Genomic DNA, 24,298 nt, shown 5'->3' on the forward strand with positions numbered 1-24,298 from the left:
ACCTTATTTAGGCAAGGAAAGCACGGGTGATATGCCACACGTTGGAAATGCCAACTGGTATTTCAGGGGTACCCTAGGGTATCTAAAGACCCACCTTACTTCCAGATTAAGGTTGAGAACACAGTTGGCTCTAGAATTTGGACCCCGGCACACATGCACATCCAGCTGATGTATACCTCTGATTCTGTTGAGTGTGGAAGCCCCTGTGTACATGCAATCATACTATACACCAACCACATCACCTCCTTGCTTATAAAAGCTTCTTGTTTTTAAATAACCTGGCTTTGCACTTGCTCACCATGGGGTTCTGACTTTATCTATAAGAGAATCCAGAGGTTTTATTAATTATTGTTTAGTTATAAAGCCTTTATTCTGAGGCAGGAATTTAATATCATACCTCAATCTACGTCACTGGTTAGGTGTGTGTAGGGGTGTGTGTGTGGATATGTGTGTAGCTGTATACATTTTTGCTTCATTTATGAAATTCTTCTGAAATGGATTAGGTTAGTTTGTGAGGCACATAAGAACACCATTCTCAGAGTACAAACTACTCTAGCTCCATGTGTTCATTACTGATTGAAACTCTTTTTATCCACTTAACCTGTCTGCATTTCTTTAAAAAGATTTATTTATTTATTTGAAAGAGTTACAGAGAAAAAGAGGAAGACACACAAACACACACACACACAGAAAAAGAAAGAGAGAAAGAGAGAGAGAGAGAGAGAGAGAGAGAGAGAGAGAGAGAGAGAGAGAGAATCTTTCATCTGCTGGTTCAGGTTCACTTTCCAGAAGGCTGCAACGGCCAGGATTGGGCCAGGTCAAAGCCAGGATCCTAAAGTTTCATCCAGGTCTCCCATAGGGGTGACAAGGCCCAGGTACTTAAACTATCTTCCGCTGTTTTTTCCCAGGCCATTAGCAGGGAGCTGGACAGGAAGTGGAGCAGCCAGGACATAAACCAGCACACATACGGGATGAAGGTGTTACAGAAGGAGACTTTGTCCATGAAACCACAAAGCCAGCCATCCAATTGTATTCTCAATAAGGAGTGAAGAAGTGAAATCCTGATTTGAGGGATCACCCCCATAAATATCTGACTCTTAATTAAAAATATAAGCACAACCAGACTCTCTCAAACTCAAATATTTATCCTTTTAAAAAAGTAGGCCATTCAAATCTTCCCTGAGAATATTTCCATGGCAATTAACTATGTTAAATAAAAAAAAAAGATATATTTTTACTAGAGAGCTTTCAAAAAACACAAAACTCACACAAATTTGCAAGTTAAAACCAAATAAAGCTATAAAAACAAGAAAAGTAAATGTATAACATATTTTCAAGTTTTTATACTAGCATCAAAATTATATTGAATTAATCACCCCCTAGAAAGGAATATCAGCACAGACCACGGTGGGCTCCAGGCATGGTGGAACATGATGAGCACGCGAGTGCTGGGTCCCTGCCACTCCAAGGAACTGGTGATGTGACGACGTCCCTTGGACTCTACCATGGAGGACCTTGTGGTCCAGTACTTACAAGCCTTATTCATGGTGTCTACTCTTTTCAAAAATGCATCATAGTGAAATTTTTAAGATAATTTTGAGTTATATACCTTTCTCACCTATTTGCTTAGAACTGATCTTCAATAGTACTCCAGAAATATTGAATCACACCTATTCATTTTTAAAAATCCATTTTGCTCAATAACAAGAGTGCTCAGTTGCCTATAAATCAATAAGTCATCAAAGTTTTTTATTTAACAGATCACCAGGGGCTGGTGCTGTGGCATAGCAAGTAAAGCCACCCCCTGTAACACCAGCATCCTATATAGGCACCAGTTCAAGACCTGGCTGTTCCATTTCCATTCTAGCTCTCTGTCTATGGCCTGGGAAGGCAGCAGAAAATGGCTCAATTGCTTGTGCCCCTGCTCTTATGTGGGAGACCTGGAAGCTCCAGGCTCCTGGCTCTGGCCTAGCCCCAGCTGATATGGCCATTTGGCCAGTGAACAAGCAAATGAAAGACCTCTCTCTCTCTCTCTCTCTCTCTCTCCCCCCCCCCCCTCTCTGTAACTCTGCCTTTCAAATAAATAAATAAATAAATAAATAGCTATCTTCCATCCATTGGTTCACTACCCAAATGGCTGCAATGGCCAGAGCTAAGCTGAGCTGAAGCCAGAGGCCAGGAGCTTCATCTGGGTCTCCCAGATCAGGGCAGAGGCCCAATGAGTTGGGCCATCTTCTGCTTTCCAAGGCCATAACAGAGAGCTGGAGCAAAAGTGGAGCAGCCGGGACCCAACTGGCGCCCATATGGGAGGCCACCACTGCAGGTGGTGGCTTTACCCACTATGCTGCAGCACCAGCCCCATAAATAAATAAATCTTTAAAAAAAAAAAAAAGATCACCAATAAGCCTTGCTTTCTGGAATGGCAACTTAACCAATTGCTATCACAAGGATATGTTTTATACCAAACCTACCCAAAAGAAAATTACTTGAACACTGAGTCATAAAGTTGCAAAGAAATAGAGAGCTGGAAACCTTTTATTTACGCTTTCATTTTCATCTGCAAACTCGAGAATCCTACAAGAATAACTTAACTAGGAACACTAGACAAATGTGTGTACACATACACAAACACAGAAGTACTTTTTAAGTGTTTATTAGTAGGTCTCACAAAATATAGCCCACAAATCTTTCGCTTGATATTGATTAAATAGTACTAAATTCTAACATTTGATAAGTCTATGTGACTCCTTCAGTGTTGTAGCTCGTGAATAGCCACTAGCCAGATTTCTGTTTCAAGGGTTTCCTTTGCCTGGGCACAACTCACAAGACTTCTTAGACACTTACAGACCGTGACAACAGTTTCAAGTTCCTGTACTACATAAGCTGCAATGTCATCTGCGGTAACCCCAGAGGCTTCCCTGAAACATCTCCTACAGAATCCACGTCTTGTTACATGGAATTAGGGAACAAAGGAATGGTAGGGCATCAAATGACATCAGAATATCTTTTATTTTACTTGTAATTTTTACATGGTTCATGTCTCAGAACTTTAAAGTAAGATCCTAGAAAAAAGAAATTAGAGCCCCAGATATATTACATTATTTTAATTCATCTGTATGGAAATTGACCTTCCTCTTATTTGATCTAGAATTCAAATTAAAAAACAAACAAATGTTAACATACCTGTCATAACCCAGAGGTTGAAGAGAATGACCATTAAATTTAAGACCGCTTCTAGAAATTGTATTCCCTGGTGATATGTTATTTACAAGAAAATATATAAGTAATTATATGTTATTCCATGTAAACATTTCTCTCTCTCTCTTTCTCTCTCACTCTCTCTCTCTCTCTCACACACACACACCATCTTCAAAAAGTCCACAGAAAATGCATATTATGATAAAAACTAAGCGTGAAAATCAAGTGGAAAATTGCAGCAAAGATAACCAATCTTCTCTCTTTATCATCTAATCTTAAGTCTGAACACTACTGCATATTTCATTAAGCAGGTACTCTAATTTGCCAGATTTGCTAGGAACCTGGAATACCAACTTCCTTGGACTTAAATCTTTTCAAACCATAGCTCCTATGCTGATGGTATCACTACCATAAAGAATATTCAATGTGACTAAATCCATCAACCAGCCTGAAGCACTCTCTCACTCTTTTTTTTTTTAGATTCATTTTATTTGTTTGAAAGACAGAGTTACAGAGAGAGGTAGAGCCAGAGAGAGAGAGAGAGAGAGAGAGAGAGAGAGACAGGTCTTCCATCTGTGGTTCACTCCCCAAATGGCCACAATGACCAGAGCTGAGCTTATCTGAATCCAGGAACCAAGGAGCTTCTTCCAGGTCACCCATGCAGGTGCAGGAGCCCAAGCACTTGGGTCTTTTTCTACTGCTTTCCCAGGCCATAGCAGAGAGCTGGATTGGAAGGAGAGCTGCCGGGACTCAAACCGGCACCAATATGGGATGCCCGCACTGCAGGCCGGGGCTTTAACCCACTGCGCCACAACATTGGTCCCTCTCTCCCTCCTTTCAAGTGAGCAATATTTTATTTCTGCTTCCATGAGATTTTCCACTTGTTCTTACACTATCTGCATACATCTTAACTTGCTATCACATCAAACACTCAAGGCAAAGCTCATATTTTATGCACCTTTCTAAACGATCTAACAAAAGACTTGGTTGATGTGGAGGCATTTATTTCTGCAGCAGGGTAACATTTTTTTTTTAAATTCGGAAAAAATATTGTCTTTTGCTTTTCTATGGAAAGAACTTCTCATTATAAAGATCTACATGAAAGTATTCTCTAAGAAGTTAAATTATTTTCATCCCCTTCAAATTATTCTAAAACCAGAAGGACTGAAATGCATCGTAAAATGAGATGGTATACCAAGGATTACTACAAGGACTGAAATGCATCGTAAAATGAGATGGTATACCAAGGATCTGCTGAACTCGCTGCAGCTCTTTTCAGGGGCACTCCTAAGACCGTCGTTACTGTCACGAAGCTTCCGGTTCGCTGTTCTGCAGAGTAAAGAGACAGATAATGAGTAAAATGCGGATCGATACCTCCACTACTGTTCCATATCTGGCCTTCAGAATGTGGAATCGCTCACCCCCTTTTGCAACTTTCTACCACTTCCCTTCACATCTCATTCATCGAGATCTAATTCTTTATTCAAAGTACAACAATTTAATTGATTTGTTATCTTTCTTCGGAGGTCTCAGGGTGTTTTAGGAATGAATTGGCAATGCTGTGGCCCTCGGCAGCTCAGGGAGCCCCCCCGGGAGGCCTGAGCCCGAGGGCCGGCTCTCCCATCCCTGTAGCCGGCGTGGATGCGATGTGACATCATGCTTTCTTTGTCCTCCTGGCTACGCCTGGCCTGGCGCTGTTCCATCAGGCACTGTCTTGTAGCAGGTGTGCAGGTTGGCGTTGATCTCAGACAACTTCGGGCTCAGATCCCACCACAGGTGCTTGCTGCCTTGTGACCTTCTGGGCATCACGTTTCCTTCAGAGCCTGAGCTGCCCCTTCTGCACGGGGAGGACAACAGCGGGGTTGCTGCCTCACAGAGCGGCTAATCTTCCCTTGTTTCAGGCCACTTCACCCTTCAGAGCTCGGCTCTGTCCTCACTTCCTCCGGGAACACATTGATGCCCTTCCTGGAGAGGTCAAGGCCTCCCTCAGGGCACAGGTGCCTTTCCTTTACCACCCCTCTCCCATTGGCACTGCATATTTATGTCTGAACACTTGGCCAGTTTCTGTTTTCCTCCCCAAATGAGCTTCATGCAGAGGAAGACCCCCCACCCTTCTGCTTGTGGTTCTTGCCCTGGCTCCTGGAATACCTGACCTGAAAAGGTGCTGACTGAGAAACCTGTTAACCCAAGGAATGAATAAGAGAATCCCAGGATTGTTGTAGTCACTGAACGCCATAGCTGGTACAGGTGAGGCCTAAGAAGCATTCAAAACGGTAACAACAACAACAGAAATTTCCGTCAAGCCTGACTGTGATTGGTTTGAAGGAACTTAAACGAGAAGAAAATACTGCCTTGGTAGAAAATAAAGACAGTAGATAGGGAGGTGGAGGCGGGGCGGGCCAGGCCCTCAGAGCATAGACTCGTTGTGACTTCATTATGAAGTTGACAGAGCAGGAGTAATATTTCTACATAGCGAGAAAATAAGAAAACCTAAGAAAAATAGGCCTCTAGGGGCCAGCACTGTAGCGCAGTAGGACAGCAACTCAAGAACGATTGCAGAGGCACACGTCTCGCAGGTACCAACGTGAGAAGTCTGGCCGACTCTCAACGTAAAGAGCAGCAGAGAAAGCTGAGAGATGAGGGCCATTACTCTTTACTGAGGCACAATGCAGACATGTGCTCACATCAGCAGACTTGCAAGGACTTTCAGGGAAGAATATGCTATTTCTTGCATTTGAGTAATTTACTTAGGATTAGCAAGATCACAAACCTGGTAGATGCACGGAAGGCACTGTAGTGAAACACACACACTGACTTGTGAACCCAGACTCCAAATAGGACAACTTGTGTTGTACGTGGCATGTGTTTTATTAACAAAAGAAAAGTGGAATGCAAATGTAATGAGGGTTTTATATGAGAACTTACTGGAGTATTTCAATTTGCCTCTCAAGACTATTTCGATCTTCTGTGTATTCTCGGATTATTTCCAGATCCCTGTAAAATTATATTTTGTGTTTGAATGGAAATCGGGTGTCACGTCCTGCCTTCCTTGCACCTACCTCCCAGGCACTTGCTCACCTTTTCTCAAAGATGTGTGTCCTTGACCCTGCTCCTGCCTTATCTGTGCTCCTGCCCTGTTCTTCTGTGACATCAGCAGCCTCTCCTAACACTCCACAAGCACACCCACACCCCATGTGTCCTCCTGCCGGGTTCCACCCTCCTCTGCCACGTTCAGCACCCAGCGGCCTGGTTATTTTCCTCACTGGAACTTAATTCTGAGCCCAGGTCTGCTCCTGACCCCCCTCTCCACAGGCAGGTGTGGAATAGCGTCCCTTCATTCCTCTGAACTTCTCTGCCCACTCCAAGCCTTACAGAAATCGACTTTAAAAAGTTCATGGAAATTGAATTAAAATATAAGTTCATTTTGGTCCAAAATAATCTGAAGTCCCTACACTGAAGACAAATGTGTGTTATTTTTAAAAGTATGCATGGATTTCAACTCCACTTGGTTTCTCTTTTCCTGTGACTCTTTGTCCTTTCCCTAACTTAACCTTACCCCTGCTTTTCCTCCCCACCTCACCCAAAACCCACAGAACCAGGCTTTCTGGGATCCCCAGCGACTCCAGTTTTACTGCCTCTGTTGCTTTATTATGGAAGCCCTGGGCCTCTTCCTCAAACTGCACTCAGAACAGGTGTACTCACTGTCACCCAAAAGCCCCAGGCTCAGCAGACAAACCCCATCATCAGCTTTCCAAAACTCTCAGACTTCCAAGTGTGTGCACAAAAACCTGTCCATTTGCATCCTGGACGTTAAAGCTAAAACTTCTCGACTGGCTGTAGGAATTCAAATTCCTTAACCAAAAATTCTGGGCCCTTACGTTATAGTCTTAAACTAACGTTTCAACTATTTATTTCTTTACATGTTGCCTTCCGCTTCAAAATCTCTCTTTCTGTCAGTGGCCTGACCACCTCTCTCCAAACCAGCCTTATCCTCCCCTATGTTCTTGCCCTGGCTTTGGCTGTTGCCTCACCTGGAACACCTGTGACACTCTCTTTCCCCAGGTATAACGTGTGCACCCTGGAAGTGCCTCTCCCCTAGGGTCCTGGGGGTAGAAGGAGTTACACCTGTCCGGCTGAGCACAGCTGCTGGCCATGGCAGTGCCAGCAGCTTCCTGTTGCTGGTGCTGCCCTCAGGGCTGCTTCCTCCCCACTTGCCCAGCACAAACCTGTTCCCCAAGTCTCTGCTTTTAAAAAAATTCTTCAGCTCTTCTAAATGGAAAGAAAACTCTTCTGTGGTACCACACCAATAAAACCCAGCTGTGACACTGTAGGTGATATTATTTCTGACACTGTTCATGTCTGTAACTTTCCTTCTTTCAAATAAACTTAAGTTTTCAAAAAGCACAGACCACACCTTTTTTTTTTTTTATTTATTTACTTCAAACTCATAACTCCTTCTCTAGCTCAGGGACCTGTATATAGTAAATACTTAATAAATGTTTTATTGTTTTCTGCTATAAGACCTTAACTCTGATTAACGTTTGTGGAAAGAAAAAAAGTAAAACGTATATTTCCCCCCAGTGTACACGTACTGAGACACACATGTATATAAATGTCTATACGTTCTATACTTATATATCCCTTTACAAGCACCCATGTATACATCCATTATATACATGTGTGTGTATGTGAATGTAGCAGGGGTTATTAATGCCATACTGCAAAATGAAGAAATTAAAAAATAAAAGTACTTGCCTAACAAATCTCCTTTTCCCTTGTTTATGTTTTATGGTCAGGATTCCTGCCTGCAAAGAGCTTTAATAAGCACCGACTCTTGACATTTTGGCTTTATTCTTCTAGCTCCCAGAGAATTCAACCATTTTACTAAGCAAGCCCTACACTGGCCTAGACAGCCAATAATTAAACGAATTAATTTGTCCCTTTAAAATAACTGAGAACATAGAGAACTAAGAATTGTGACACTGAAAGAAAAATAGAAAGTATGAATTAATGCTCTAACTAGTACTCAAACAGTATTTTTCACTTTATGTTTCTGTGTGGGTGCAAACTGTTGAAATCTTTACTTAGTATATACTAAATTGATCTCCTGTATATAAAGAGAATTGAAAATGAATCTTGATGTGAATGGAAGGGGAGAGGGAGTGGGAGAGGGGAGGGTTGTGGGTGGGAGGGAAGTTATGAGGGGGGAAAAGTCATTGTAATCCATAAACTGTACTTTGGAAATTTATATTTATTAAATAAAAAAAGAAAAAAAGGCCATATAAATAAAGTTAACGGGCACTCCTTTAATCTTACAGAACCGAGATTCATACACACAGATGATCCGCTCAGCAAACACTGCACCCAAACTGAAAAATAAAACGCAGAGTTCCATACCTCTCAGAGTTCAGACTCTGTTAGCATAAGCACTTCTCAGAGCATCTAATTCACTCTGAAGGAAGGCTATGCTTGTCTGTGCTTTTAACAGATCTTTTTTAACTTTCTGATTTTCCTAGAGAAAAGAAGAAGTACAAGATATTAGATTTAGTGTCTTTAGCCTGGGAGAAATGAAGTGAAGTGAACTGGATCCTCCCACATATCACTCCCACTTTTCTACTATTCCTCAGATCTTAGTGCTCAAAGAACTGATTGTCAATTCATAGTAATTTCAAATTATTATAAGTTATTACATTATCAAAAATCTACATCCTCAAGGCCATCCTTCAGTTGTTGTGTTTTTTTTTTTTTTTTAAATACTTGATATTAGGCACCAAACTACGATAGAGGATTTAGGAAGTTTTTGGGCAAATTAACTGAGATGAAACCTTTGAACACCTACTTTACTTAATGGGAGCTACAAAAGTAATTTTACACAATCTGTGGAATTAACAGTAGCTATTATAAGATAGACTTTTTTTTTTTACAATAAATCCTATGACTTTAACATTATAAGTTTTGCACTTAAAAATAATTCAGTATGTTAGGAAATTTCTGTATTTTTCTTTAAAAACAAATCCCTAGAGGCCTCTGGTTCAAGGTGGTGGACCGAACACATGATTTTATTTTCTCCTTTCTGAAACCAAATTAAAACTGAAATACCAAAGGAAATGGATGTCATGGAAGAGGGGCTGATGAACAGTCAAGTGACTTAGACACATGTCTGGAAAATGGAAACTGGATGGAAATGTCCTCCCAGGGAAATCCAAAAGTGTGCTGAAGGCTCTACCCCAGAACACAGAAGACAGCACGCGGTTGGCTGCACCCAGAGGGCTGGGATCAGAAGCAGAGCTCCAGTTGTAATACCAAGATACTTCTCCAGGCCCTTCCCCCAGCAAGAACAGCAGCCGGCCAGAATCGATTCCAAAGGCAACAAGGCAGAGCTTGTTGTTTTAAAAGGGAATGAATGACTCCCATAAGGAAAGCCGGAGCTTCTCTCTGAATATCCCTGCCCCACGCGTTCTGTATCTGGGGATGACAGCCAGCTTCACACTGAGCTCTCAGAAAACACTTCTCCGGGGAGAAGCCTGGAGGTAAACAGGTTGTTTGGTTGCAAGGGACTCCCACACTAGTTCCCTAAAATAACCAATATAACCTTCCCTTTAAACTGAGATCACAGAGATCATCAAGAATTGCCAGGTATTTAGAAAACAAACAACAACAACAACAATAAAAACAGCAAGAGAGAGAGAGCCATAGAAAGAGAGGGAGACAGAGCTACAAAGACCTAAATGAACAAATTCCAGAGGAGTGGGCTTATATAGACAAGTTTTCAATAAATTGTGAGGGGCATGCAGATATATTCAAATATTAAAAAATTGAGAAATTTTATTTCTCACATACCCTTTCTGAAGAATGTCCCCTAGGAATGTACCATACCAAAATGAGAATGAACACCCAAAAGAAGAAAAACTGTAATACAAAAGTGTTACAATTCAGCTGGCGCCGCAGCTCAATAGGCTAATCCTCCGCCTGTGGCACTGGCACACCGGGTTCTAGTCCTGGTCGGGGCACCGATCCTGTACCAGTTGCCCCTCTTCCAGGCCAGCTCTCTGCTGTGGCCAGGGAGTGCAGTGGAGGATGGCCCAAGTCCTTGGGCCCTGCACCCCAAGGGAGACCAGGATAAGCACCTGGCTCCTGCCTTCGGATCAGTGCAATGCACCGGCTGCAGTGCGCTGGCCGGGGCGGCCATTGGAGGGTGAACCAACGGCAAAGGAAGACCTTTCTCTCTGTCTCTCTCTCTCACTGTCCACTCTGCCTGTCAAAAAAAAAAAAAAAAAAGTGTTACAATTCAGTGAAAGACCCATTGAAAATAAGTTCAGGGACAACATATGGGTATCAAGTCCCAGTCAGTCCTGTTAAGAACTGAAATGTCATGGATTTCAAAATTACTATTTCCAGGGAGAAAAATAAAACAAATTTCACGAATTGGGAAAGATACATAAGAAGTCTTAAAATATCACTGATATCATGAAGATGGTACAGTTTTTTTAAAAAAACTTATTTACTTTATTTGGGAGGGGGAGAGAGGAGACTGACTTTCTCTCATCTGCTGGTTCACCTCCCAAATGCCCTCAACAGCCAGGGCTGGGCCAGGCCAAAGCAAGGAGACAGGAACTCCATCCAGGGCTTCCATGTGGGTGGTAGGTACCCCTGGTATTTGGGCCACCAGCTTCTGTCTTCTAAGGGGCACCTTAGCAGGAAGCTGGAACCAGGAGTAGAGGAGAGATTTGAACCCAAACACTCCAATATAAATGAGGGCATCTCAACTGTTATGCTGAATTCATGCCCTGGTGGTTTCTCCATACAACCAGAAACCAATAACCCAGTCAGAAAATCTAAGAAAACCAAGTAACTCTTTAAGAAGTCATGATCCAAATATAAAGGCAACTAAGGTGCATCAACATTTGGAACTGCTAAGGTATACAGGGAATTCACTTGACCAGACTCTGGAACCTTCTTTTGAGTCATATAGGGAAAATGAATGAAGAAATGCAAGCCTACGACCTAGTACCGAAGGTCATAATAAAGAAAGTGTTCTTTACTTACTTTAACATTTTGGAATCAATCTAAAATCAAAGGAAAGAAAATAAGAGCAAAACAGATATAAACGTTCTCAACTCCACCAACCGAATTAATAAAGATATGGTCAGCAGAAGATGTAAAATGGGCTGAAATAGAAAAGTTGGAGGGAGGGCAGGGCAGTTACATCCTTTGCAAAAAGCCTGGATGCAAAAGAGCTGAGGTGATAAGAATGGCATTTACCTATGCTGTGGGAAGTCTTTATTACTTTGAATAAAAAAACAAATAACAGCATTCACAATGGGTGGCATATCACTGAGGCCAAAACCCAGTATAAATAATACCTTTGCTCGCAGACATTTAAAGACCTTCTCTGACTGGCCTATTCATTTCTCTTTAAGCTTCTTTCCTGGAACAGTGACATAGCAGCAGGATTAAGTTTTTGTTGTCTAACGGGAAATGTAGGTTAAAAAATGATTTGTTTTTTTAGTGCAGTTACATCTTCCTTTTGACTTATGTGTTTTGATTGTTCTTCAAGCTGAAAGAGCAAATGAAAGCTGTTGAATTACAAATTCACTTCGGATTGCTTTGGATAAAGGTAGGGGTATCATTGAATAAGATATGAAAATTATAGAAATCTTAAATTTTCAGCATATACTATTTTGTATATTACTAACCTACATAAAGTGCATAAGGATTTGTAGGTTTGTTTTAAATAATTTAAGCATTTATAAAAGATTTAAGCATTAAATGGATTTTCTTGAAAACAACTGAAAGGCATTTTTGGAAACTACTCAAGTAGTAAACAACTCAATTCTAGCTTTTTTTCACTTATGTTCCATGCAAGTCTGAACCTCTATGTTCAACTTTATAAACTGCATACTTAATATTTCTTTCTCTGTGTTGTAAGTATTTAGTATTCTCCCTTCTAAAGTGGAAGACTTTTTAAAAGCAGAATTCATGTCAGATTCACCTATGTTTTCTCCATGGCACACTCAAGAAATGCTTATCCAATCAATAAAATCAAAACCTGTGCATGACATGAACCTAGACACACACAACACAATTATATAAATACACAAGCACTGGGGCCGGCGCTGTGGCACAGTGGGTTAAAGGCCTGACCTGAAGTGTCAGCATCCCACGTGGGCGCCGGTTCCAGTCCCAGCTGCTCCTCCTTTGATCCAGCTCTCTGATATGGCCTGGGAAAGCAGTAGAAGATGGCTCAAGTCCTTGGGCCCCCGCACCCATGTGGGAGACCGGAAGAAGCTCCTGGCTCCTGGCTTCAGATCAGCGCAGCTCCAGCCATTGTGGCCATCTGGGGAGTGAACCAGTAGATGGAAGACCTCTCTCGCTGTCTCTACCTCTCTCTGTAACTCTTTCTTTCAAATTAATAAAATAAACCTTTAAAAAAAATACACAAGCATTGCTTGTTGGTTGGGTCATTAGTATTACTGGAATCAACTGTTCAGGAGCACTTATAACATGGAAAACAAAAAATCTCTCTCCAACAAATAGCTCACATCCCCTGGGAACTATGTGGACTTGGGGTGTTCATTTATGGAACATTTATGCACTGATCACAACGTTTCTGTACTTCATCAGGGCTAAGATCTTTGACACTGGACTTTACCTTGCCACATACATCAACAGAAGGCTTTTACACTCAGCTGTGTCTCAGCTGCTATGCAGCTGACGGAGACTGAGAAGAGCCAATGATTTCAAGATGCATTATGACTTCAAAAAAAAAACTGTGAGTAAAGTTGACTTCTTGGGATCACTGCTGTGGCAAAGTGGGTTACACTGCAGCCTGCAACACCAGCATCCCATAAAAGCACTGGTTGCAGTCTCACTGCTCTACTTCCAATCCAGTTCCTTTCTAATGTGCCTGGGAAAGCAACAGAAGATGGCCCAAGTAGTTAGGCCCTTGACACCCAGATGGAGTTCCAGGCTCCTGGTTTCTGTCTGGGCCAGCCCCAGGCTTTGCAGCCATCTGGGAGGTGAAACAGCAGATAGAAAATCTCTCTCTTTTTTGCTCTCTCTGTAATTCTGCCATTCAAATAAATAAATAAATAAATCTCTTTTTTTAAAAAAATGGATGTCTCAGAATAAGTGGCATATGTTATTGGCAAATGTAATCAATTTCAGTAAACTTTTTAGGGTTGTTTACACCCTTTAACATACTGTCATAAATCATCTTACTGTTTTGCATAAGAATGACATTAGGCAGGCACAAAGCCTATTATAAGTATGAAAGCACAAACTGCAGTAAGACAACTCCACGGGGTACTGGCTGTGTGACTTTGAAGAAGTTGCTCAACCTCTCTGGAACTCAGTATCTGTAAAAGTAGGATATTTACACCTTCCTGGGAGAAAGTTTGAGAATTAAATTTTCTAAATTATAAAAAGCTTAACAAACTATAGTTAATGAAATTCAAGTTATTGTGGTTGGGCAGGACAGTTCATCATCAACCCTTTTCTTACAGATAAGAAATTAACAATAGTCACAACGGAGCTGCAGGTAGAAACCGTTATAGCTTGAACAAGGACTCAGTTCTCATCAGTTACTCCCAACTCACAGCCTCCGTTCAGAGCCATTTGGTTTTCACCATAGATGACATCAGGATAGCAGGGCAAGCAGCTCTGTGTCTCGTATTGCATACACTGTGTTAGTCTAAAGATTCTGGAAGCCACAGGAATAAGTAAAACCAATGACTTGCAGAATCTGTGGCTTTGGCACAAGCAGGAGACTGGGCAGAGTATATAGGTATAAAAAGTCAACATAAGGTTGACGTTGGTGACAATTTTCCAAGAAGGCTATTGGGGAGAATTCTTAATCTTGCCAGAGGTTTAACTCAGAATAGTTTGCAAAATACAATTAATTGTCACTCAATCTTATTGTCACATTCAGAACCAATTGTTTTTTAATTATCTGTCTTCATTTTAACTACTAGGTATGCAAACAGCCCACATGTAACAATGGAGTGGAATACTGTACTGGAGACAACTTGTACCAGTGGGTGAGCATCTAAGTAAGCATCTCTTCCCAGTTCTGCATTTAGTCATGTCAACTTGGTAGTGTGAAATTAATAATGGTGGGAGTCTTTTATACCATGGAAATCAGCAAACCTTAGAAATCCCTCTCATCTCTCTGCATCCCACTTCAGAGTCACTTATTAAATGTCTGACAGCACATGACTGAATGGAACCGCCAAAGCCCAAACCAGATCACACCTCTGCTGATACCTCAGCAAGTTCTTCCCTGTCTCTGGCTGATCAGGAGGGGTCCCTTAGGTCTGGGGCTTTCTATTTAAGGAGCAATAGGCATTATGTGACTAATATTCACAGACGAGCTACCAGTTAACTAGGAGTAGGGGAACAGAAGCGCAGGACCAAGAGGGACAGTGCCACAAACTGTCAAGAAGTGTGCAGTGCACTCGGCAAAGGGGACTGAAGGATACCTGGTTGGTGCAAATGAAAGGAATCAAAGTGGGGTTTGATGGACAACTCTTCAAGGGATCAGAAACATTTTTTAAATCTATGGAAAAGCTAGGTGGCCTCTGGAAATGGAGGAGAAACTCAAGTGCCCTTAAAGAAAATCTTACTAAGAAGTCAGCTTGACTCTGGAATCTGATTCTATCTGCCACCTCAATGCAATTTCAAATGTTTTTAGCCATTGCCTGAGACACTCGTTGATACTGAGGCTGTTCCTGAAGGTTTGGCTGCTACATTCTTACCTTTTTCAGTTTTTTTTATTGTCCCCTGCAGATCCCCTACTTCTGTTTCCTACTGACGTCTGAAATCAGTGAGAGCTTCCTAAGCTTTGCGTTTTTTCTACAAGAAAAACAGAAATATTTTGTTGATTTAAATAGATTCAACTCTTAAACAGCCTTCAAGACTCCGCAGGTGAAAACATTTTGTATCAAATGAAAGCTGACCTCAATTCTCCTACCTGGAGGGAGGAAGGAGTAGGAAGGGATGATAGACAGAAGCCAAATAACTTTAAACATGCAGGAGTTCTGGAGTTGGAGCCTGCAAAAATGAAAAGAACTGTAGAATCCCCCCAACCTGTGTCCATACATCACCCTGGAGTGATAACTCTGAGACCATACCTACATTGTGATAAAGGGTAAAGCACACCTGTTAAGTATTGATTACTACCATTATTAGTTAAAAGATATGGCCCAACTAAGAGCTCCAATATGTGCCTAAATCGTCATGTCATCAGGACTCAGGAAGGTATAGTTAGTGGACGTGCCCTTTTTCTGAGAGTGCATGCTTTATCTGAAACCAAATTCTATCATTGCAAATTTCTATGTAAATGTGTCCCCATAAGCTGGTTTTTCTCCAATATGTCCCTTCTCATTTTTCTCTTATTAAACTGTATAATTGCAAATCCCCTGTTCAGAATTCAAACAGCTTTATGTTTATAACCAGTGAAATCTCATGTACAAATATTTACTGACATATCAAGAATGGCCCCATGGACATGGGGACATTGCAAATTGATATTCTAGTGGGGGAAGACAGAAAACAGAGATGACTTCAGGAAATGATACTAAGAAAAACCAGAGATAGGGCAGAAAACGGTCTGAGGCGGGTAAGGATGGGCACCTCCCCCAAGGTGCACGGTCCCACATTTACACACTTGCTGCAGGTGGGGCTCCTACTGCCCTCTCACTGGCTGTTGAGCCTGAGCAAGTTGCTTAACTTCCTTGCATGCCTCCATTTACTTAATGGGTTATTATGAGGATTCTATTAAATAATCCAATTAAATACTCCTTGACAATTACATGCTCCATATAAATTCAAAAAATATGTGTGAAATGTTTAGTAGAAGAGCAACGGTTTCCCTACTGGTACCCTTTTTCTAAAGTGGCTATCTGGGGGTTGGCATCGTGGTTCACTTGGCTAATCCTCTGCCTGCGGTGCGGCATCCCATATGGGTGCTGGGTTCTAGTCCCGGTTGCACCTCTTTCAGTCCAGCTCTCTGCTGTGGCCCGGGAGTGCAGTGGAGGATGGCCCAAGTGCTTGGGCGCCTGCACCTGCGTGGGAGACCAGGAGGAAGCACCTGGCACCTGGCTTCGGATCAGCCATTTTGGGGGGTGAACAAATGGAAGGAAGACCTCTCTCTCTCTCTCTCTAACTCTTCCTGTCAAAAAAAATAAATATAAAATAAAATAAAGTGGCTATCTGGAGTTCATCCAGCTTTACAGGGGAGGCAGGTAACAAGGATTGCCTACTCCCATAAGTAGATGAAGACAGTGAGGTGCTAACTTAGGCAGTTTTCTAGCATCAAAACAGATCTGGATGCAAGATATAACTACTTTTACAGTTAAAAAATAGTTCATTAAAGAGTGAATAAAGGAAATGAACACTCTGTAGCTTATTCCAGTTCCAATCTGTACAAGTAGGTGTGGGGTGAGATAAGAGGTTATTGCAGCAATGAGGTGAGAAATGGTGGTGGCTGGGAGAAACTCTTCACAGATTTGAGCACACTGCTCTGGAGGGAATATCTTACAATTGCTGCAATGAGACCAGAACTTGTCTGATACCAAAATCAGACAAAGACATTAAAACTACAAGCCATCACCTCATATGAGTTCAGATGTAAATATGATAAATAAAATTTAGCAAACTAAATTCAACAATGTATATAAAGGATAATTCATCATGGCCAACTGAGTCCTGTCTCAAGAGCACAAGTTTGTTTTTACACCCAACAATCAGTCAATGTAATTCAGTCAACATAATTCAACACAAACTCTAAAAAAAGAAGATAAACCTGATCATTTCAGAAGACACAGAAAAAGCACCTGACAAAATCCAAGACTTACTCCTGCAAAACAACAACTGCAATGACTCTCAGTGAACTAGGCACACAAAGGAACGTCCACTTAATATAGGGGATTTATGAACACACCCCTAACACCATATTTAAAGACAAAAGACTGAATGTAGACAATGATGCCAACTCACATCATTTTTATTGCTCTAACCAGTGTGATGTGGCAAGAAAAACAGAAAGCATCATTCAGATCAGAAAGACAAGTAAAACTGCCTTCATTCACATATTGCATCAACCTAAAAAAACTACAATAAAAAGCTACTAAGGTAAACAATGCAAGCAACACTACAGCATATAATGGCTCAAATGAGTGAATAAAAATAGAACCTTTAACCTCACACTAACCACTCCAAGAAATATATTTCTGTTTTCTGTTTTCAGTAACCATTAGTCAACCATTAGCTTTTAAAGGGGAAAAGATAATTATTGATTCAAAAGAAATACTGAAGATAGCATGTGACTTTCAACTTTAAACAGTTCTGCCAGTGCTGAATAAAGGTATATTACATTGCAAAACACCAAAGTTTGAAGACAGATTTTTAATTTCATTGTAATCTAGACCTAAACTTGGCAGCAGACAAGGACAGAGAGACAGGTATGGCTATGTCAACCCCTCCTCGCTAGCAAAGGCTGGTTCCACCACCTCCTCAGGCCACATTACTCACATCACCTCTGCTCTCCCTCTCACAACACCTTCTTGCCACCAGTCATCCAACCTCAGCAGTCTCCTCTCCTAGTCACTGCCTATCATCCACGTTCTCTGCTGTACTTTATCTGCTTTATGTATTTCCTCTATTACTCTCTCTCTTTCTTCTTACTCCAACTCCAAAAAACACCACCACTAGAAAACCCAACAATGGGAACATTTGTGGGAGCCTGGATTTGTTGTACCCACACCCAGATGCTCATACGAGTGCTTGGGGTCTTGTCCATAAAAAGTGCTCCATAAAGAGTTGCTGAATGAACAGCCAATCCAGTCAATCACACTTACATCTTTCCATGTCTTATGTTCTGCAGCTTGAATCCTCTGATCCATTTCCTCTTCCAACCCACTCAACTGCATGTTGCCTTGTCCTGGGCTCTGAAATGCAAAGGATGCATCTTTCCATTATACGCTTGGACTTGTCACATGAAGAGAAAGCTATAAATTCACCCATTTTGAGGCCCAGATTTTATACATGAGGAGAAACATACCATTCAAAATAATATCACCCTGTCTTCCATGTAAGAAAATGGGATTGGAAATTTAACAATTTGGATGTGATCTCTTTTTCTCATTTTTATTGGGGGTCCTATGCTCTCTGTCCTCCAAACCCAGGAAGTTATCTGCTAGTATCTCACTAAAAAGGCCTTCAGGAACTCCTAGAACCCGAATGTTGGAGTTTTTAATAGTGTCCTGTAGATTCCCAACACTATTTTTTAGATTTCTAATTTCCTCTTCTTTTCTTTGGTTTGACTGTATACTTTCCTGTGCTCTGTCTTCTAAGTCCAATATTCTCTCTTCTACCTCACTGATTCTGTTTTTAAGGCTCTCAAATGTGCTTTTCATTTGTTCTATTGAATTCTTCATTTCATTTTGATTTCTCTTCAATATCTCAATTTCATGTTCTTCTAAAATCATCATTTCACTTTGATTCCTCCTTAAGATTTCATTTTCACGAGAGAGATTTTATCTGTCCTGTCCTGTATGGGTTTCTGTAGTTCATGCATTTGTTTTTGAGAGCTTCTAAATGTTTCTTATCATAAATTTTTGCAATCCATAACTTGCATTTCTTCTATCTTATCATCTTCATAATCTTGTATTGGAGTGTCATGTTCATTTGGGAGTGTCATGATGGCTTCCTTGTTCTTGTTTCCTTGGTTTCTGCTTTTGTTGTTTGGCATTGTGGAGATAATCTTTGGTTTCTTTTTTTTTTTTTTCTCGCTGTGGTGGCTTTTCTCGTTATACTATGACTCTAGATTAAGTGAACTGTCTGCTTTTGGTGAATCACTAGAGGCTTGTGGTGGGTGTGGCTAGAGAGCTCTGTTCAGTTCTTCAGGGTTAAGGATGTGCCAAAGGTGACACACCCAGGTTTGGCGTGGTGAATCTTCTCTCTCTCCTTTTTTTCTTTATTCAGAAGGGAAGTAATTCCACTCTGCTGAGCTCTTCTCCTTGATGGCAATCAGTGCCTGAGCGCTAGCCCCAGTGGGTACAATATTCATCTGCTCTGTCCCAAGGACCACACAAAGGATCTGTGCAGTCCTAAGTGAAAGCTCAGGTTCCCCAGCAACATCTCTCACCGCATAGCCAAAGCTGCCCGAATTTCTGGCGTCTCCCACCGAGACTACTCATGTCTCAGGCACACTGTGAGTTCTCCCACACACCCTTGTTTGTTTTTTTTTTTTCACAGTCCCGGTTCATAAGCTCCACACATTCACTAGGTCTTAGTCTCCTGATATTTCTCCCCACCAGTCAGGTTTTTTGCTTGGCTGAGCATGGGCACAGCCCTGAGCTGGTGCAGCTCATTAATTTGTAGGAGCATTTTGTTGTGTTATGGTCTGGCCTGGCTGTGCACCCATCAGGCTGGGGTTAGAGTCCAGGCTTGGGAAGGTCAGGGCCTGGGGTTAGGGTCTGTACTGGCATAAGGTCAGAGCTCAGGGTCCAGGAATTCCCTTAGTAGAGTTCAGGCCTATCATGGTCTCAGGTGAGGTCAGGGTGGGAGCAGGGCTCCTCCAGAACTGAAGCCACAGCAGGATGAGGTCCTGTCTGGGACCAGGGTCAGGCATTGCTCTCCACCCTCCCTCTGGTCCTGGCGTCCAGTATGGACATGGGAACTGTGCTTCCGTGATCCCTGCTTTGGCTGCTGCTGCCTCCCCTGAGCCCTGCGGCCACTTCCACTCAGCAGCCCAGAGCCCCTCAACCTCTTACAGGCTATGGGGCTGACTAGGGCTGCCATGGGGTGCAGAGTGGTGGGGAGCTGGCAGCCATTGGGCCCCAGAGCTCTGTGAGCCCAGCCCAAGATCAGTTTGAAACATGGGAGACAGGACTAGTGGTGGAGGTCACCTGGATGTTGCCTTGTCCCTCCCAAGCAGGTACCCTCAGGATGACATGAGCCAGATGAATCACGCTTCCCACTCAGGAAGAAATCTTTCTTGGCTGGGACATCCCCAAGTCCCAGGGTGGGACCTGGACATGGATAAATGGTCGAAGTCTGGCCCTGGGATGGGTGGAGGGAGAAGGCTCCCAGTGGGCTACTCAGGGCCCTGAGGAGGTTGGCCTAGGGGTGTTTCAACAGTGTGTGGGAAACACAAAATGTTGGGAAATCTCTTTGGTGGCCAAGACATGGTGGTCACCAGTGGCCGTGGCAGGCCAGACTGTTCTACCATGACGTGAACCTCTGTGGTGCCATCCTCATGGATGGCTGCTGGCCATTGAAGGCTGCTGCCCACTGCTTCCTGAAGTGAGTCCTCCTCCATGGGCCCTCAAGGGGAGGAAGATGCAAGAGGGAGAGGAGAGCATGAGACACAGGGTTCCCACACCTTTCCTTGTGGGCTTTGTTCTGGAGCAGCCTGCTGGTAAACATCCTGCACTCTACCTGTCTGACCCACAGCTCCCTCTGTCTGCTCTCCTCTCCCCATTCGCCCTGTCCCCCGCATCTGCCTGGGTCCTCATCATCCTTTGTGCTCATCTCCAGCAGAAGCTCCTAGCCTGTGTGTCTGTCCCCAACACATGTGTACCCTGAGAATATGGGTTGTGCCAGTCTTGGCCTCGTGAGGTGCAGAGCATCACTTTATCATCACCTTACACCCCTGTGGGCCACAACTGTGGAGCAGCCACAGACAGCCTGCAGTTGGGCCATTCTTTTGTCATGTCTGTGAAACTGGGGGCCTGGCAGGAGCCATGGTTCCTCCCATGTCCGAGGCTAATTGAGCAAAAAGTGGGAGGGGTCTCTCTACCTGGAGGATGAGATGGACAGTTGGGGACTTGATTTCTTTGGCCCACCATGAATTGCACAAGATGACTCCATGCTTGGTTTGTAAACATATAAGGAGAGATCCAGGGAGAATAGGGGCATCACGGCCCTGGCCATGGACTCTGCGGTAGGGCTGAGGGTCTGCAGGGGTTGCCAGAGGGAAGGACTGGGCATGTGGAGTGTAGGGGGGCCTTCCATGTGTGTGAGCTGTGTGAATAAAGCCACATAGTGGTGTGGTTCATCCATGTGTTGAGGAACAAAGACTTCATTCATGTAGTATTTGTGTATTTGAGAAGTCCTGTGTGAGTTCTTACTGCCAGGTGGAAAAGCAGCCCTGGTTGGGATTGGGGCAGGAAACGTAGGCCAGCAGATGGGTGATGGGGAGGCTTTGGAAGGGCCACCCGGTGGTGAGGGTTGGGCCAGAGCTACTGTGTACAATAGAAAAGGGATTGATTTGATGAACCCAGGAAGGATCCTTCCAGCCTCTGCATTGTCTGCTCCCATGATTCTAGGGTATTGATGGGAAACCCTATGTGCTTAGATTATTTGTAAAACACCTATCTTCTCTGAAAAAAATGTTTCTAACAGCTAAAGGGTGGAGATGAAGCTGCTTAAGTGCTTGTGTTGGACCTCTCAGTTGCAGAGATGCCCACTTGCTCGGGAGGACGCCCAAAGATCCAGACTCCAGACCAGTTGATGCAAAAAGCACGAGGTTTTTATTGAACGTTTGCGCAAACGGGCCCCCACCTCAGGCAGAGAGGAGCCCTGAGCAGCAGTTTCACACAGGTTATATAGGCAACGAATTAGCATATTCCTAATGCGCATGCGTAGGATTGGTCAGTTCAGAGGGACCATTAGCATATGGGAGAACGCTGGCAAAGAATGCTGGTGGAGAGTGCTGGTGGAGAATGCAGAGGTGGCACGGGATTGGCTGGTTCGGAGGGGCAATTAGCATACCGGAGAATGCTGAGGGAGAGTGCTGAGGTGTTACAGGATTGGCCGGTCGCAGTGACATCATAAGTGCGCGCCTAGAGACTCTCCGAAGGGGAGGGGTAGCTCTGCTCTGGGCGCGCCCAGAGGTTTCCTGGAGGGGAGGGGCAGTTCTGCTCTGGGCGTGCCTAGAGATTCTCTGAAGGGGATTGACTTTTCCTTCCCAGAGAACGTCCTGCCCGCTAGACTCTGGGGAACATCTAACCTCTTAAGAAGCCCCTGATATTTGCCCAGGCCTAGTTTCTTGTCCCTCCCCCCGTAAGGGTCCTTCACTTGTGGGTGAAAGGACCATAGAGGTGGTCAGTGAGAGGAAGGTGCAGAAAGAGCATGCTGGTCTCAGCTGGAGATAATGGTGATGATGGCCGGCATCCTTCAGCAAATTGCAGATCTTGAGGAAGTATAAGATTCTGTTGGGGAATGCCCAGCTGTACCAGCGAACCCAGCACACCCAGATGCCAGTGATCAGACCCTCACGCATTCAGACTTTGGGAAGTTTTACCCCTTTAGGGGGACATTGCCATGCGTCAGCTGCACCTGCCTGTGAACTTCACCTCCTCCATTGTCCTTGTCTGTCCCCCAGCCCTGTATGTGTAGCTAACCAGTCTCACATCCTGTTGGATAACTGGCTGGGGAATGCTCACTGAGGTAGCGAATGGGTGTGGGAAAGATGGGAGCCCAAGGGGGGAGAAAAAGAATGAGTGTGGTGCAAGAGAATAAATCAGTGATGGGTCAGCCCTACAAAGAGGTCAAGGCTGGTTTCAGAAGCCACTGGACCTTGGCACTCTGTGCCTCAATTTCATGACGTGTAAGATGATGACTGGACTGGACCAGGGCCCTTCTGACTCTGAAGGTGTGTGGTTCTACACCCTCAGAAGGCCCTAGACCCAGACTCTGAAAGTCTAGGAATGTTGGGCAGTTGGAATCAAGAATCTAAGTTTGCATTGTTATGTATTTAATGTTTTTATCAGGCATGGATCTGAGATGACCTGAGTCCTCTGATCATTACAGGTCACCACTGAATACCTTGATTTTTCCCTTGTCATAGAAAGTGTTTGGGAAAAGTGGAAAGAAAGTATACTGACCTCTGAGGCAGTGTGAAACAATAAAATGATGACCTTGGCGTGTTTAACCTTTCTGAACGCCACCTTGTTCTTCTAAACTGGGTTGACTGCTTTATAGTCTGTTAGGTGAACTGAGTCACAGAGGAGATATTTTTGGTTGGTTGCTTGAATGATTGAAGAAAGAGAAATTTGGCAAAGACTTATGGGCAACAGAATTTATTGATGGGATAATATGTGGTTTGGGGAAAAGCATAAGTGTGATGGTAAGGAGAAAAACAACATATCTGGTAAATGTTTGTAGAGTCATAATTTGCTACAGGCTTTCTCAACAGAGATGGTACAGGTCTGTTGGACTGAACTTGTCATCATAGACTGGGGCTCTGCCTAGATCCTGGATCCTAGCCTAATAATTAGAATCACTCCCTAATCAGGTGACGAACAGCTAACAGTGTGAACCTCTCTCTGCCACTGGTTCCTCCTTGTGGGGAAAGTGATCCCTAGTGATCATACTTGTTTATCCCAGTCCTCACTCAGGACTGTGAAACCGTGTAGTTACTCCACTGTGCTGCTACCTCCTTTGCAGGATAGACCATTATTTCTGTCCTGTAGTCCCTGACCTGGTCTCCTAGTATCCAGCCTCTTGTGTCTCTACTTAACTCTCCAAACAACTATCAGAACGTTACTTTAAAGCATGTCATTGCACTTTCCTGTTCAGTCCTCTCCATGGCTTTTTTGCTTGTGCTCAGGATAAAATTGAAATTTCCTACTTTGGCTTTAAGCCTTGCATAGCGTTGGCTTCCTGATCCCTCTGCCTCATCTCCTGCCACATCCCTCATGCCATCCCTGTCACACAAGTCTTCTTGTTCCTTTAGTATTCGAAGGCCTTTCCCATCTCGGGGTCCTTAGCTATGTTGTTTCACGGGCCTAGCTTGTCCTCTCCTCTAGTCTTTGCAGAGTTTCTTCTTTACATTTATGATTCAGATCTTCAGCTGAGGAATTTTACTTCACATTGTGAGCTTAAGTAGGTCATCCCTACTATCACATCTCCATGTCTTTGTTCTTCATAATAGATCTAATATAATTCAACTTGTTTACATGCTGTGACCAACAAATGTCCCCTTCTATCATTAGTGTCCAAGAGATACCTAGCTGTGCACAGATCAATGGAAGAGTTAATAGATGATTGATTGAGTGGAGAGATGAAGCAATTGAAGAAAAGGTAGATGCAT

At 43.2% G+C, this 24,298-nt stretch overlaps 1 protein-coding gene across 1 annotated transcript in view; it reads right to left on the minus strand.

Annotated features, from left to right (window-relative positions):
• LOC133754290 (ras and EF-hand domain-containing protein homolog) overlaps positions 1-23,905 on the minus strand; it is a 45,892-nt gene extending 21,987 nt beyond the window's left edge. The window contains 8 exon segments of the mRNA XM_062184760.1: positions 2,825-2,930; positions 3,184-3,250; positions 4,394-4,527; positions 6,124-6,192; positions 8,596-8,617; positions 8,620-8,710; positions 18,057-18,146; positions 23,753-23,905. Of these exon segments, the coding sequence (XP_062040744.1) occupies positions 2,825-2,930; positions 3,184-3,250; positions 4,394-4,527; positions 6,124-6,192; positions 8,596-8,617; positions 8,620-8,710; positions 18,057-18,146; positions 23,753-23,905 (732 nt within the window).
• Between the last annotated feature and the right edge of the window lie 393 nt (positions 23,906-24,298).

The sequence above is a fragment of the Lepus europaeus genome (genome assembly GCF_033115175.1).
Source record: "Lepus europaeus isolate LE1 chromosome 12 unlocalized genomic scaffold, mLepTim1.pri SUPER_12_unloc_2, whole genome shotgun sequence".
Lineage (NCBI taxonomy): Eukaryota > Metazoa > Chordata > Mammalia > Lagomorpha > Leporidae > Lepus > Lepus europaeus.